Here is a 17160-nt window from a genome sequence, read left to right on the forward strand (position 1 = left end):
TAATCCAGTTGATATTCCAGCTGACTTGTACAACGGAGATCCCCAAATTATATGTACCTGAATTCACGTTCACTGTATGGGAAATGGTGGTCCAGTTCTGTAATCCCCCAGTTAAAGGAACATCCAGCATGCCTAGAACTATAGAGCCTGCATTCAAATCCAGAGACAACTTTCCCCCTGCAACTTCACTTGCCACTCTGTAGTCTACTCGATATCTTCCTGAACTGAGAAAATCAATATCCTTGTAAGCCATCCAGGCCCCTTCTTTATCACATTTAACATTCTTCCCACCGCCTACATCTAAGGTATCTTCCAGTTGTACTCCTGAGGAATCAAAATAACTTTCTGCCTGAATTAATTTAGAATTACTACTACCTTCATTCAAATTTGACTGTTCAGATACTTTTGTAATATTAATCCAGTTGAGATTCCAGCTGGCTCGTTGAACATAGATCCCCAAGTTATATATACCTGAATTCACGTTCACTGTGTGGGAAATGGTTGTCCAATTCTGCAATCCCCCAGTTAAAGGAACATCCAGGATGCCAAGAACTATAGAGCCTGCATTCAAATCCAGAGACAACTTTCCCCTGCAAATTCACTTGCCACTCTGTAGTCTACTCGATATTACCTGAACTGGGAAATCAATATCCTTGTAAGCCATCCAGGCCCCTTCTTTATCACATTTAACATTCTTCCCACCGCCTACATCTAAGGTATCTTCCAGTTGTACTCCTGAGGAATCAAAATAACTTTCAGCTTGAATTAATTTAGGATTATTACTACTTTGATTTTGTTTCGACTGTCCAGATACTTTTGTAATCTTAATCCAGTTGATATTCCAACTGACTTGTACAACGGAGATCCCCAAATTATATGTACCTGAATTCACGTTCACTGTATGGGAAATGGTGGTCCAGTTCTGTAATCCCCCAGTTAAAGGAACATCCAGCATGCCTAGAACTATAGAGCCTGCATTCAAATCCAGAGACAACTTTCCCCCTGCAACTTCACTTGCCACTCTGTAGTCTACTCGATATCTTCCTGAACTGAGAAAATCAATATCCTTGTAAGCCATCCAGGCCCCTTCTTTATCACATTTAACATTCTTCCCACCGCCTACATCTAAGGTATCTTCCAGTTGTACTCCTGAGGAATCAAAATAACTTTCTGCCTGAATTAATTTAGAATTACTACTACCTTCATTCAAATTTGACTGTTCAGATACTTTTGTAATATTAATCCAGTTGAGATTCCAGCTGGCTCGTTGAACATAGATCCCCAAGTTATATATACCTGAATTCACGTTCACTGTGTGGGAAATGGTTGTCCAATTCTGCAATCCCCCAGTTAAAGGAACATCCAGGATGCCAAGAACTATAGAGCCTGCATTCAAATCCAGAGACAACTTTCCCCCTGCAAATTCACTTGCCACTCTGTAGTCTACTCGATAATTACCTGAACTGGGGAAATCAATATCCTTGTAAGCCATCCAGGCCCCTTCTTTATCACATTTAACATTCTTCCCACCGCCTACATCTAAGGTATCTTCCAGTTGTACTCCTGAGGAATCAAAATAACTTTCAGCTTGAATTAATTTAGGATTATTACTACTTTGATTTCGTTGCGACTGTCCAGATACTTTTGTAATCTTAATCCAGTTGATATTCCAGCTGACTCGTACAACGGAGATCCCCAAATTAAATGTACCTGAATTCACGTTCACTGTATGGGAAATGGTGGTCCAGTTCTGTAATCCCCCAGTTAAAGGAACATCCAGCATGCCAAGAACTATAGAGCCTGCATTCAAATCCAGAGACAACTTTCCCCCTGCAACTTCACTTGCCACTCTGTAGTCTACTCGATATCTTCCTGAACTGAGAAAATCAATATCCTTGTAAGCCATCCAGGCCCCTTCTTTATCACATTTAACATTCTTCCCACCGCCTACATCTAAGGTATCTTCCAGTTGTACTCCTGAGGAATCAAAATAACTTTCAGCTTGAATTAATTTAGGATTATTACTACTTTGATTTTGTTTCGACTGTCCAGATACTTTTGTAATCTTAATCCAGTTGATATTCCAACTGACTTGTACAACGGAGATCCCCAAATTATATGTACCTGAATTCACGTTCACTGTATGGGAAATGGTGGTCCAGTTCTGTAATCCCCCAGTTAAAGGAACATCCAGCATGCCTAGAACTATAGAGCCTGCATTCAAATCCAGAGACAACTTTCCCCCTGCAACTTCACTTGCCACTCTGTAGTCTACTCGATATCTTCCTGAACTGAGAAAATCAATATCCTTGTAAGCCATCCAGGCCCCTTCTTTATCACATTTAACATTCTTCCCACCGCCTACATCTAAGGTATCTTCCAGTTGTACTCCTGAGGAATCAAAATAACTTTCTGCCTGAATTAATTTAGAATTACTACTACCTTCATTCAAATTTGACTGTTCAGATACTTTTGTAATATTAATCCAGTTGAGATTCCAGCTGGCTCGTTGAACATAGATCCCCAAGTTATATATACCTGAATTCACGTTCACTGTGTGGGAAATGGTTGTCCAATTCTGCAATCCCCCAGTTAAAGGAACATCCAGGATGCCAAGAACTATAGAGCCTGCATTCAAATCCAGAGACAACTTTCCCCCTGCAAATTCACTTGCCACTCTGTAGTCTACTCGATAATTACCTGAACTGGGGAAATCAATATCCTTGTAAGCCATCCAGGCCCCTTCTTTATCACATTTAACATTCTTCCCACCGCCTACATCTAAGGTATCTTCCAGTTGTACTCCTGAGGAATCAAAATAACTTTCAGCTTGAATTAATTTAGGATTATTACTACTTTGATTTCGTTGCGACTGTTCAGATACTTTTGTAATCTTAATCCAGTTGATATTCCAGCTGACTCGTACAACGGAGATCCCCAAATTAAATGTACCTGAATTCACGTTCACTGTATGGGAAATGGTGGTCCAGTTCTGTAATCCCCCAGTTAAAGGAACATCCAGCATGCCAAGAACTATAGAGCCTGCATTCAAATCCAGAGACAACTTTCCCCCTGCAACTTCACTTGCCACTCTGTAGTCTACTCGATATCTTCCTGAACTGGGGAAATCAATATCCTTGTAAGCCATCCAGGCCCCTTCTTTATCACATTTAACATTCTTCCCACCGCCTACATCTAAGGTATCTTCCAGTTGTACTCCTGAGGAATCAAAATAACTTTCAGCTTGAATTAATTTAGGATTATTACTACTTTGATTTTGTTTCGAATGTCCAGATACTTTTGTAATCTTAATCCAGTTGATATTCCAGCTGACTTGTACAACGGAGATCCCCAAATTATATGTACCTGAATTCACGTTCACTGTATGGGAAATGGTAGTCCAGTTCTGTAATCCCCCAGTTAAAGGAACATCCAGCATGCCAAGTACTATAGAGCCTGCATTCAAATCCAGAGACAACTTTCCCCCTGCAACTTCACTTGCCACTCTGTAGTCTACTCGATATCTTCCTGAACTGAGGAAATCAATATCCTTGTAAGCCATCCAGGCCCCTTCTTTATCACATTTAACATTCTTCCCACCACCTACATCTAAGGTATCTTCCAGTTGTACTCCTGAGGAATCAAAATAACTTTCTGCCTGAATTAATTTAGAATTACTACTACCTTCATTCAAATTTGACTGTCCAGATACTTTTGTAATATTAATCCAGTTGAGATTCCAGCTGGCTCGTTGAACATAGATCCCCAAGTTATATATACCTGAATTCACGTTCACTGTGTGGGAAATGGTTGTCCAATTCTGCAATCCCCCAGTTGAAGGAACATCCAGCATGCCAAGAACTATAGAGCCTGCATTCAAATCTAGGGACAGCTTTCCTCCTGCACGTTCACTTGCCACTCTGTAGTCTATTCGATAACTACCTGAACTGGGGAAATCAATATCCTTGTAAGCCATCCAGGCCCCTTCTTTATCACATTTAACATTTTTCCCACCTTTTGCATCTAAGGTATCTTCCAACTGTACTCCTGAGTAACTAAAATAACTTTCTGCCTGAATTAATTTAGAATTACTACTATCTTGATTGAAATTTGACTGTCCAGATACTTCTGTAATATTAATCCAGTTGAGATTCCAGCTGGTTCGTTGAACATAGATCCCCAAGTTATATATACCTGAATTCACGTTCACTGTGTGGGAAATGGTTGTCCAATTCTGCAATCCCCCAGTTGAAGGAACATCCAGCATGCCAAGAACTATAGAGCCTGCATTCAAATCTAGGGACAACTTTCCTCCTGCAACTGCACTTGCTACTCTGTAGTCTACTCGATAACTACCTGAACTAGAGAAATCAATATTCTTGTAAGCCATCCAGGCCCCTTCTTTATCACATTTAACATTCTTCCCACCTCCTACATCTAAGGTATCTTCCAACTGTACTCCTGAGTAACTAAAATAACTTTCTGCCTGAATTAATTTAGAATTACTACTACCTTGATTCAAATTTGACTGTCCAGATACTTTTGTAATATTAATCCAGTTGAGATTCCAGCTGGTTCGTTGAACATAGATCCCCAAGTTATATATACCTGAATTCACGTTCACTGTGTGGGAAATGGTTGTCCAATTCTGCAATCCCCCAGTTGAAGGAACATCCAGCATGCCAAGAACTATAGAGCCTGCATTCAAATCCAGAGACAACTTTCCCCCTGCAACTTCACTTGCCACTCTGTAGTCTATTCGATAACTACCTGAACTGGGGAAATCAATATCCTTGTAAGCCATCCAGGCCCCTTCTTTATCACATTTAACATTCTTCCCACCGCCTACATCTAAGGTATCTTCCAGTTGTACTCCTGAGGAATCAAAATAACTTTCTGCCTGAATTAATTTAGAATTACTACTACCTTCATTCAAATTTGACTGTCCAGATACTTTTGTAATATTAATCCAGTTGAGATTCCAGCTGGCTCGTTGAACATAGATCCCCAAGTTATATATACCTGAATTCACGTTCACTGTGTGGGAAATGGTTGTCCAATTCTGCAATCCCCCAGTTGAAGGAACATCCAGGATGCCAAGAACTATAGAGCCTGTATTCAAATCTAGGGACAACTTTCCTCCTGCAACTTCACTTGCTACTCTGTAGTCTATTCGATAACTACCTGAACTAGAGAAATCAATATTCTTGTAACACATCCAGGCCCCTTCTTTATCACATTTAACATTTTTCCCACCTCCTACATCTAAGGTATCTTCCAACTGTACTCCTGAGTAACTAAAATAACTTTCTGCCTGAATTAATTTAGAATTACTACTATCTTGATTGAAATTTGACCGTCCAGATACTTTTGTAATATTAATCCAGTTGAGATTCCAGCTGGCTCGTTGAACATAGATCCCCAAGTTATATATACCTGAATTCACGTTCACTGTGTGGGAAATGGTTGTCCAATTCTGCAATCCCCCAGTTGAAGGAACATCCAGAATGCCAAGAACTATAGAGCCTGCATTCAAATCTAGGGACAACTTTCCTCCTGCAACTTCACTTGCTACTCTGTAGTCTATTCGATAACTACCTGAACTGGGGAAATCAATATCCTTGTACGCCATCCAGGCCCCTTCTTTATCACATTTAACATTCTTCCCACCTCCTACATCTAAGGTATCTTCCAATTGTACTCCTGAGGAATCAAAATAACTTTCAGCCTGAATTAATTTAGAATTATTACTACTTTGATTTCGTTTCGACTGTCCAGATACTTTTGTAATCTTAATCCAGTTGATATTCCAGCTGACTCGTTGAATGCAGATTCGCAAATTATATAAACCTGAATTCACATTCACTGTATGGGATATGGTGGTCCAGTTCTGCCTTCCCTCAGTTGAAGGAACATCCAATATACCGAGAACTATGGAGCATTCATTCAAATCGAGAGAGAACTTTCCTCCTGCACGTTCACTTGCCAGTCTGTAGTCTATTCGATAACTACCTGAACTGGGGAAATCAATATTTTTGTAAATCATCCAGGCCCCTTCTTTATCACATTTAACATTCTTCCCTCCGCCTACATCCAAGGTATTTTCCAGTTCAACTTCTGAGGAATCAAAATAACTTTCTGCTTGAATTACTTTAGAGTAAGTACTTTGAATGAATTTATATTGTCTAGAAACTTGTGTGTCACAAGAATGTTCTTTTTGCACCTTTATTCTTGCGTGTTTTTTGAAACTTGCTACTTGCAAGAACTTTACTCTTTTGCGTGTAAATTTAGAATATTCATCCCCAAGACTTGGTATAGTAAAATGTCTGTTGTACATCTCTCTATACACCCACTGTTGGATTTTTACACCATTCTCAGTCCCTAAATTGTTAACATTTAAAGATTTTCCTTTTTCTTTGTTAATACTTTTATTTACGAGATGCGCTGAATGAAACTGTGTGTTGGTATTACCATTATTAGGCCATTGTTGCAGAAATGATCCATTTTCGTTAATGGCATCAGTGACATCAAGATACAATTCACTCTGCCTGCTCTGGAGAAAATAGTAACCATCTAAAGAGGTATTCCCAACAGGATAAGATGTACTGGCATCCTGGTATACACGGACATAATCAATGTACATTTCAGCAGGGAAAGCCTCATCAGCAACATCGAATCCTGGCCAGTTTCCTCCAATCGCCATGTTTAAAATAATGAAAAACGTTTTATGAAATGCGCTTGTTCCATTTACTCCTCCCTGAATATCCACTTCAAAGTATTGATTTCCATCAACAAACCATTTAATAAAGGAAGAATTCCACTCTACAGAATAAATGTGGTAATCCATCACATTAGTATTGGTTCCACCACCATGATGTGTGTAAGCACCGTCAGGAGTGGACCAGTGAATAGTTCCTCTGACTTCTGTGTTCGTGTTTATATGTTCCATAATATCAATTTCTCCAGAAGATGGCCAGCTAACATTACGAATGTTGTCTCCTAACATCCAAAACGCCTCCCAGACCCCATTAAATGATGGCATCGCCATTTTGGCTTCAATTTTACCATACTTCCAAGATTTCTTGAACTGGGTTTTCAGCCTAGCAGAAGTGTATTTGAAACCATCATAGTCTTCTCTTTTAGCAGTAATTACCAGTTTCCCTCCCTCAACTTGGGCATTTTCACGACGATAATATTGCAGTTCGTTATTACCCCAACCATTGAGGCCATTGCCAATTTCAAATTCCCAATCAGAACTTATTCCATTGGTAAATTCATCCGACCAGACGAGCTGCCACTTTGGTTCGTGCTATACCGAAAATAGAAAATACAGCTATGTTTAAAGTGGATAATAATATTTCATACACGGTAGTTTTAATTATTAGATTGTGTAAAAAATAACAATATTATTGCTACTAATATTTAAATATTTATTCGGGCAGAACGATGATAAATGAAATGTTAGTTTTAGAAGTGTTATTTAAGTAAATATTTCAAGTAGTTGAAAAAACTTTTATATTGTCTTTGTTTACATTTTATATTCAGATTTCACAAAACTCCTACTGTAATTAATGTTCCTTACAAGTGAAAGAGTCTATTAGTTATAATTTAAAACCATATTATAATGAAAACTCTCTTTTTAACCTTAAGATGATCTAAGAAGGTCGAAATGTTGTTGTGTACTTTATTTTATTTAAAAGTTCTTATACCAGCCGTCTTGAGAATACATTATTTAAGCTAACGTTTAATATTTGCCTACTGACTGAATCCTATCGTTTTTGGTAATTAATGTCATTTTAAAAATGCATTCTCAAGACGGCTGGTATGGGTACTTGAATTTCGATTAAAATGAAGTACAGAACAACATTTCGACCTTCTTAGATCATCTGCAGGTTAAAGAAACTAATGCCAAAATTAATCGAAAATGAAACTAAATACCTAAGCAAAACAACTGAGACATTTATTGTTTGAGAAATAAATATATATTTTAAGTTATATTTTTACTGTGGTTATTTTTGTATGTTAGAGGGCGCAGTATGTATACAGAAGTGAAAAACAAGATTGCACATATTTGAAGATAATTTTATGTATCGGATTTAGATCAGTTAGTGTAATTTAGCAAGAGTGTTCAGATAGTCGTTAGGTCTTATTCATATCGAATACTTTGCACTGATAATGTGATTTGTTTGACGTCTGTGTTTTGTAACGTGAGCTTGCAACAAGCATTCAATCTTACACTTATTACGGAAGTACATACAATCTTTAGGCTTCGAATTCATTTACACGAGCAGTTTGAAAGAAACGCAAGACAAATTAGACAACATATTTACTGAAATTAATACACAATTGTTGTTTAAAAGATGTATTACTTTATTAAATCAAATACTACAAAATACACCAATTAAAGTTCTGAAAACTAGAACAAATTCATAATTTAGATAAATGGTTTCAGGTAATTTTATTTAAGGTGGCACTCAACAATACGCAGGTCATCTACAGTTCGGTCATTACAAAACGAATTCTAACAAATATTTTTTCGTAACATGCAAGTATAATAAGAACAAAACAACCACTATATTCTGAACCTTTGGTAACAGCTACAGTAAGGAGATTTGTAGATAAAAAACCTTTTTTCTTCAGCTATAACATCTATGAAACAAAACCTACAAATCACACCAGATCTAAATACATATCGTATTTAAAACATTTGAATCAACTCTGCCAGCTATTATTACTCTACATATTAGGAACAATGTTTTGATGGTGGACACTAACATTTCACTGGTTTTGCTATGAATAAAATTACTTAAAACTGAGGATATTTTAACAACATTTTAAAATAAAAGCTTGGAAGTTTGGATTCAGTTCTGGTAAGAATTTAGCCTCTGATACAAATAAATGACATGTTTAAAAATATCCTGGATTTTTTGTTTGTTTGCATTTTACATGTGATACCAAGGAATAAGAGGTGATTTGTAACACACATTTGGTTGTTATGCTAGGTAACTTTCTGTTGCTGTAAAATGAGAATTGATTAATATAATACTCTTGTTAAGAAAACTAATAATCATTAAATACTAAATCTCAATGAAATAAACAACTGCACTGATAAGTCTTTTATCTAACAATAAGCCCCTTTTCAAAACAACTATTGTAAATATTTTTACACCATATACAAGGACTGTTCTCAGTCTCCATGTGTTCTGCTCCAGCATTTGTAGTTTCCTTGTTGGTCTATCTTCTCATTGGGCCTTTGGTATGGATTCACCTTTATAAAATCCTTTGTGTTTATCTTGTATTATTCAAAGCCTTCCTTTCCTGATGTGTATGTATTCTGATACAGTAGGTATTGTAACTTGTCAGTTAATTATTCATTTGTATTGACATCCTTATACAACTCACCTCCATACAATAATTTCAGGTCTTTGTCTTCTGTAGCAGTCACCATCTTCTGGTTCTGAATGTCCATCTGTACTTTAATAACTGCACGTTATGACTTCTCTCTTGAAGTACCTTTTCAACAAATCTAAATGGTAGATCTTTTTACTTTCACTTCATAATAAATTCTTTGCCACTTTCAGTAAAGATCCTTTACATTGCAGTATTTGTTGTGGGATTAGGAAGCCAATTGAGACCTTCTGTTTGATCTTGAAATGTCAGTCCTTGACCTCATTGTCATATTAATTACTTTTTACTGTCTTGATAGATTCAGTTCAATATTTCTTCCCGATTTTCTGTTTTTTAAATTTATTTCCATTTTTTACTTTCCAGATTTTTTTTCTTGGACATTGTGCCAAAGTTTCTGCAGTGAAGGGTCTTTCTTCAGTTCCTGTAAACCTACATTCAGGATGTTACTTTTTGACAAATGCAAGGGCTTGATAACTTGCTCGTTCTTCCCTTGAGCTTTTGTGATGGCTACAGATACTTTATCTATCTTCTTTCCATTTGGTTTCTCCAAATGTCTATTACGTGATATGTTTCTAATTGCCATGTCATATAATGGTACCTTCATACACATGACCTCAAGGTCTCCCACATAAGATGAAGTATCCACTTTTATTTTTGCAATAGGAAAAAAAACTTTGTTACTGTTCCGTCAAGTAGCAAACATCTGTCACCTTTCGTAGATTCTTGTTTCTGGTCAGCCACCACTGATTTTGATTTTAACTGTATATTCTTGGACATGTCAGTTATGATACCTCTACGAGTTTCTATATAATGTTCTGCCAGCTTGATTATCTCATCCACATCTTTTAGTGTAAAGAGATATCCATTGAGCACATGATCATGAACTGTTCATGTATTATTAGATTTGTCAGTCCTTCAAAATCATTTTACCATTTTGCAATGGGCCATTTCCTGTCCAGTTGCCATTATTCCAGTTTTGTCATCTTTCTATCAAATTTCGACAGCTTCTGTCAACTGGCCTTGATCCTGTTATCATTCCTAGGTGCTTCTTTCTGTTGGGAAAGCATGGTAATTTCAATATGTACTCTTATTTTCCCAATTTCAGTCCCGACTTCTCCCAGGCTCTGCCACCTGAAAAACATAGGGCTCTAACCACATTATTTTCTGCTTGAATATATCATGCACTATTTTTATCATTTAATAAAAACTTTTATGAACACTATCACATTTTATTTGTTTAATGGCCATTTAAAAATTTAAATAAATTTTGGCTTTTTAATTTACTGCATCTCCTTCTGATTAGGAATCCTGGCTACACCACTAATCTCACTTTCTCCTTTTCCTCTCTGATTTGGGCTTTTATCTCTCTCCGTTTCCAGTTTCCCATTTTTCTATTTCAGTCGTACTCTTTTCTTTTCTTCCTTTCTTCTCAATTTCTTTACTGCTGCTGCTCATCTCTCTCTCATTCATGTTACTGTTTATTTCTTTACTGCTGCTGCTCATCTCTCTCTCATTCATGTTACTGTTTATTTCTTTACTGCTGCTGCTCATCTCTCTCTCATTCATGTTACTGTTTATTTCTTTATTGCTGCTGCTCATCTCTCTCTCATTCATGTTACTGTTTATTTCTTTACTGCTGCTGCTCATCTCTCTCTCATTCATGTTACTGTTTATTTCTTTACTGCTGCTGCTCATCTCTCTCTCTCATTCATGTTACTGTTTATTTCTTTTCTGCTGCTGCTCATCTCTCTCTACTAAACAATAACATGAATGAAACTCTTATAGTTCACTACTACTTATTCACACTTCTGTTCATGCATGCTTTCACCACCATTTACCACTTTATAATTCTGGCTAACTTGCTAAATACTGGTTTTATTGGGTAAGCTTGACTTTTACAATGAGGATAGAAAACATCTGGCACTCTCAACAATAACCAGCAGTATCAGGTGAGATAGTACCAACACAATCTGCCATGAGCTAGAGTTTGAAGACTGGAAGTATAAAGGAAGCAAACATTGATCCAAGGGTGTCATAGCTGTCTGGACAGTCAACAGAGAACTGGGTGAGGCAGCAACAGCTGTGTAAGATGTCAGGACCTCAGATACTGGTCACGAAACTATAACCACATTCACCAATGTCAAAACTGACAAGTTCCTCAAGGCCATAAATGACCCCCCACTAAACCTCTGTGGGCTTAAGAAGTTAATGCAGACTATCCAACAACCTTGAAAATTTTTCAGAACTGGACGTACAGTTTTGTTTTAGCGTCACTGAGGTATGGACGTAAAGTTTTGTTTTAGTGTCGCTACGTAATCACTAGTTGTAATGAGTGTGGTGTGATGTTTTACAAGAGAAACAATTATTTATTGTAACAAACACATGCAGGTCTGTAGATTGAAGTATAACATGTGAAATACATGAGAACAAACGTTGTTCACATGATCTAAAACAACCTCTACCATAAACATGATTGTTGTGGTATTGTGGTTCTCAAATTAAATAAAGTTTCAGTTTTTACAGAGTTACAAGTACACAAAATAGACTGATGAACAACAGTGAAGGTCTGTTTTACTCAGTGTTCTAACCAACAATATACTACTGTACTGTTGTATCCATGATAATAAAATTTATTATACTGGAAAATTACTGTTTGTTATCAATTTATCATAAAGCTATACCAGGGCTATCTGCACTAACTGTCCTCAATTTAGCAGTAAAAAACTAGACAGAAGGTAGATAGTCAATGTGACACACCACAAACTATTGGGATATTCTTTTACCAGTGAAAGGTGGGACTGACTGGTGGCACAGGGATTCGAACCCATGGTCCTTACATTGTAATTCAAATACCCTAATCACCTGGCCATCCTGGGCCCCATATTGAAAGTTACTATTTCTTCTATAAATGTACATTTGGCTACATGTACATATAATCTACTGCATTTAGCTCTGTTTACATTGAACATTCTGGAAAGTTTACATTTAAGTTTCATGAACATTTTATAATTGTTACATTAACAAAGAAAGTATGATCAAACACACCATTTTTATATTTTAGACTGATGTCTGTTACTTATGTATATAAAGGGTTTTGTTCCATACAGCATTAATAATTAAACCATTTAACTCAACTACATGTACCCTGAGAAGGAATTCTGACTAATACTGAATTTACAAAACTTATTTATACAAGATGTGATAAACGTACAGTAAAATGAACAAGTCTGTTGTGTTACGAAAACATTTATATTCAAGGTACGTCTGTGAACTGACATCAGTTTAATTCACACAGACAGAAGTTTGAAGTGACATTCACAAAAACAGTAAACTTATTTTTGTCCATCATCCAGTTCGTATATTTCATAAGAGCTAGATTTCCCAGAACGTACACCTGATGTTTTTTCAGTGTCCCTGTACAACGTAAATGGTATTTACTACAAACTATCAATCAAATCAGCAATGAGAGGTAAAATGAACAGTAGATAATTCAGACGTAATACCACACTGAATGGAAGTTATTAAAATGTCATGAGCACGGACATATGGTTTAACAAACTAAACACTTTGAAAACGGTCAAAGAGCAAAAGGTGTGAGCACACAGAATTACGTCACTATAATTTTTACAAACATATACATGCAAAGAAACGTTGATATCCAGATAATGGCTACACCTTCACTAAGTGTAAATTAATACTGGTTATCCACAATTAATCTGTCTAAATGTCAAACTTGTGTGTTTTAATATTCCATCACTATTCCAATAAGAAAAGTCTGAATCAACCATAAAAAATAATAATAATTAATTTGTAAATCATTTATGTAGCATATTTTTCAAGCTGGTCTATCTATCATCATTGTGAAATAAACATTTTTTTCCTTTCCGATCCCTTCTCATTAGTTTACAACTTAGTAAACAGAATGATGTGGTTCAACTACAATTAACCTTCAAAGCCTGTAGGTTTACGAGTACAAAATATTTTCATTTTTAAAGTATAGACTGAGGGAACAAGTTTTCACAACACACAAAACAATACTTACGCTACAGCAGCTTCTGGCGAGATCAACGTACAAAACAACACAACACAGCAACACCAATATCTCCATTTACAACATTATACATACAACTTCTCAGCTATTTCAAACCATTCGGCACTTTGCCTTGTAAAATCAATTTCTAGGTAAAAACCCAATCTGTAGTAGATATGCGCCTGCGTGTGACGTAATACGACACTCGTCCAATAATCTTCATACATACTTATCATAGTCGTAAATTGTGTCTTAAACAATATATTTTGGGTAATATTGATGCTATTTTTTCGTTAACACAGAATATTAAACTCGTTGTTGTGTATGTGTTTTAATTCTTTAACAGTATTGGTTTGTCGTTCAGTTTTAATTAACGCTGATAATTTCAGTCAATTAACATCGGCAACTGATTCGGGTAAATACAAGGAGTCTTGCTGTGTTGAGTGGGTATTTGGGTATTGATGTTGAATACCCAGGAGGGTCAGGTACATTAGACCTCATCTTCCCTCCCGAACGTTGATAACGTCTGTCGTTCAGGGATTTGTTTTGTTATAGCTTTGGGCCAGAGTATAACATCGAACTCAGGTTCGTTTCAGGGCACAGTCCATGCATGGACACACAAGAAAAGTTTTTTTTTATTATTTCTCTTTTATTCTAATATATTTTCTGTATTTTTCCTTTTTTATTTTCATTTAATATATATATATTTTTGTATTTTTCTCTTTTTTCCCATTTTCCTTATGTTGCTTTTCTCCATTGAGAAAATGCTACTACTACTAGTGGTAACAATAAAATAAAATAATTTTAAAAAATAAAAATAAAAAAGATAAAAAATAAAAAATAATTATATAAGAAAATTTAGGATCAATAAAAGAAAAACAATAATTAAGTGGCTAGTGCGTAGTGCCCAGCTTGTGTAATATTCCTTAAATATATGTTAAAAGGGGAGAGGTAGTTCTATTTACATCATGTACGTGGTATCTGTCGAGATCACACATTAAGTGGCCTGGCATGGCCAAGCGCGTAAGGCGTGCGACTCGTAATCTGAGGGTCGCGGGTTCGCGCTAAACATGCTCGCCCTCCCAGCCGTGGGGGTGTATAATGTGACGGTCAATCCCACTATTCGTTGGTAAAAGAGTAGCCCAAGAGTTGGCGGTGGCTGGTGATGACTAGCTGCCTTCCCTTTAGTCTTACACTGCTAAATTAGGGACGGCTAGCACAGATAGCCCTCGAGTAGCTTTGTGCGAAATTCCAAAACAAACAAACACACATTAAGTTATTCTTATGCCGATTCTTATTGAAATATTTTAGAGAATTATGCAAGAGTCTTTCAGATATTGTGTCTATGTTTGCATACTTGTACATGAATGTGGATGAAGTGCTGCGTGGTACTTTATATGCCGAAGTTAGAACTGAATTTTGTATTTGTTGTAGTTTCTGTAAATGTGTGGATGCAATGTTAATCTATGCAGGAGATGTATATTCCATATGGTTTCATTTGATTTTTTTTTAATTTCGCGCAAACCTACACGAGGGCTGTCTGCGCTAACCGCCCCTATTTTAGCAGTGTAAGACTAGATGGAAGGCCACTAGTCATTACCACCCACCGCCATTTTTTTTTTTTTTTTTTGCTACTCTTTTGCCAAAGGACAAGCATGTTTAGTGTGACGGGGATTCAAACCCGCAACCCTCGGATTACGAGTACAGTGCCTTAACTACCAGGCCATGTCGAGCCAGAAGGAGTTTGCTTCTTTTGGAATTAAGCACAAAGCAACACATTGGGCTATCTGTGCTCTGCTCACCATGGGTATCAAAACTCAGTTTCTAGCGGTGCGAGTCCGTAGACATCTTGCTGTGCTACTGGGGAAGGCACAAAAGAGACATTTCGTTTCTTTATACATATTTTAAAAGCTATCTCAAACTACATCCGACTTTTAGTTTTACCCTTCTGTATAAGTTATGATTGAATGACATATAACTTTAGAGAATTTCGTTTTAACGTGGAGATTTTTTTAATATTAGGCTGACACACGAGAATAATCGAAATTTAAGTGTCTAACCGCCTCCTGGTTACAGGTGAGTCCTCTAGGAAATGAAATATATATTAACCTAAATTTATATCAATGGTAGGAAACTCACAGTTAACACATGGAAATCTAATGATAAACTTATTTTTAACGGTATATTATTATATAAATGCTCCTTTTTCGTATTAAACTTACCTTAAATTAGGCTAATAAAAAGAAGAATGCGAAAAGAAATGTAAGGTCAATTTGTTATACTATAGTAATTATTATAGGGTATTATGCAAACCGTAGGCCTAATTACTAATATTAACATAAAGTAAATTACTATTATTTGGATTATAAATGCCACTAAGTAAAATGTGTATTTACCTTAACTCTAAGAGTCTATATAGAGACTAAATTGTGTCTCGTGAACTTCATCTAAGTTCCAACACAACAAATAAACTTTTAGGGCAAGAAATATCGGTCTTCAACCCTAGACTAATACCAGTAGTTAACCCTTAAACAGCGGGAATGTTGAAGGTAGCAGCATCAGTTGATGATGGCTGCCGTTTAAGGGTTGATGAAACTATAATTAGGTTGTGTTTCTGAGCTTTATGGATTTAAAGATAAACTTTAGTGTGAAAGCAAAGTAGTTAAAAATATTGTTCATAAAACGTTTGGCTTAACAATAAGTGTGTTAACAGAACGCTACTGGTATTCGGTATTAAGTATTTGTTTGCAGCCTGTAACTTATAAGTATAAAAACAATAATTAAAACTAGTGTGGGTGTTAGGTGTAATGGGTGCAATGAGTGGATTTTTGGGGCTGGAATGTACTCTCAAGGAAACTAATAATGAAGTACAGCAGTTCTGTTTATGTAGAATGTGTGGGTTGGAGGTTAGTAAGAGAAATATATAAAGGGAAGTATAAACTGTGGGAAGTGGTAGCAGAATTTTAGGAGAAACTTAAGCTTTCATATGCAATGAATATATTAGCTAACAATGACTTTCAGTAAAGAGTAAAAACGAATGAATTTGGTTATAATGAAGCTATTTTGTTGGGTAACAAATTTCAGCCATTACCTTCCACAAATGAAGAACGGATGGAGGAAAGGAAAACAAAATGGTCAAAGAAGAATGTGGATGATGTGTAGGTTATAACTATCGGTGATTCCTTTACAAGACGTGTGGATGATGTGTAGGTTATAACTATCGGTGATTCCTTTACAAGACGTGGATGATGTGTAGGTTATAACTATCGGTGATTCCTTTACAAGACGTGTGGATGATGTGTAGATTATAACTATCGGTGATTCCTTTACAAGACACGTGGATGATGTGTAGGTTATAACTATCGGTGATTCCTTTACAAGACGTGTGGATGATGTGTAGGTTATAACTATCGGTGATTCCTTTACAAGACGTGTGGATGATGTGTAGGTTATAACTATCGGTGATTCCTTTACAAGACGTGTGGATGATGTGTAGGTTATAACTATCGGTGATTCCTTTACAAGACGTGTGGATGATGTGTAGGTTATAACTATCGGTGATTCCTTTACAAGACATGTGGATGATGTGTAGGTTATAACTATCGGTGATTCCTTTACAAGACGTGGATGATGTGTAGGTTATAACTATCGGTGATTCCTTTACAAGACATGTGGATGATGTGTAGGTTATAACTATCGGTGATTCCTTTACAAGACATGTG

General features: G+C 36.4%; 1 protein-coding gene across 4 annotated transcripts; it reads right to left on the minus strand.

The window, feature by feature from the left end:
• Positions 1-598: 598 nt before the first annotated feature.
• On the minus strand, positions 599-13608 carry LOC143232023 (uncharacterized). Of its 4 annotated transcripts, none has more exons than XM_076467024.1 (3): positions 13451-13608; positions 3781-7309; positions 599-3366 (listed from the first exon to the last, which is right to left on the minus strand). In XM_076467024.1, exons 1-3 carry the CDS (start codon positions 13514-13516, stop codon positions 599-601), a joined length of 6363 nt encoding a protein of 2120 aa, XP_076323139.1. In that variant the 5' UTR covers positions 13517-13608. The 4 variants fall into 4 exon arrangements, with proteins under 4 accessions (XP_076323139.1, XP_076323149.1, XP_076323146.1 ...); XM_076467034.1 differs by having other exon boundaries at positions 599-2124; positions 2539-7309; XM_076467031.1 differs by having other exon boundaries at positions 599-882; positions 1297-7309.
• Positions 13609-17160: the final 3552 nt, after the last annotated feature.

Source organism: Tachypleus tridentatus, chromosome 1 (assembly GCF_004210375.1).
Source record: "Tachypleus tridentatus isolate NWPU-2018 chromosome 1, ASM421037v1, whole genome shotgun sequence".
Classification (NCBI taxonomy): domain Eukaryota; kingdom Metazoa; phylum Arthropoda; class Merostomata; order Xiphosura; family Limulidae; genus Tachypleus; species Tachypleus tridentatus.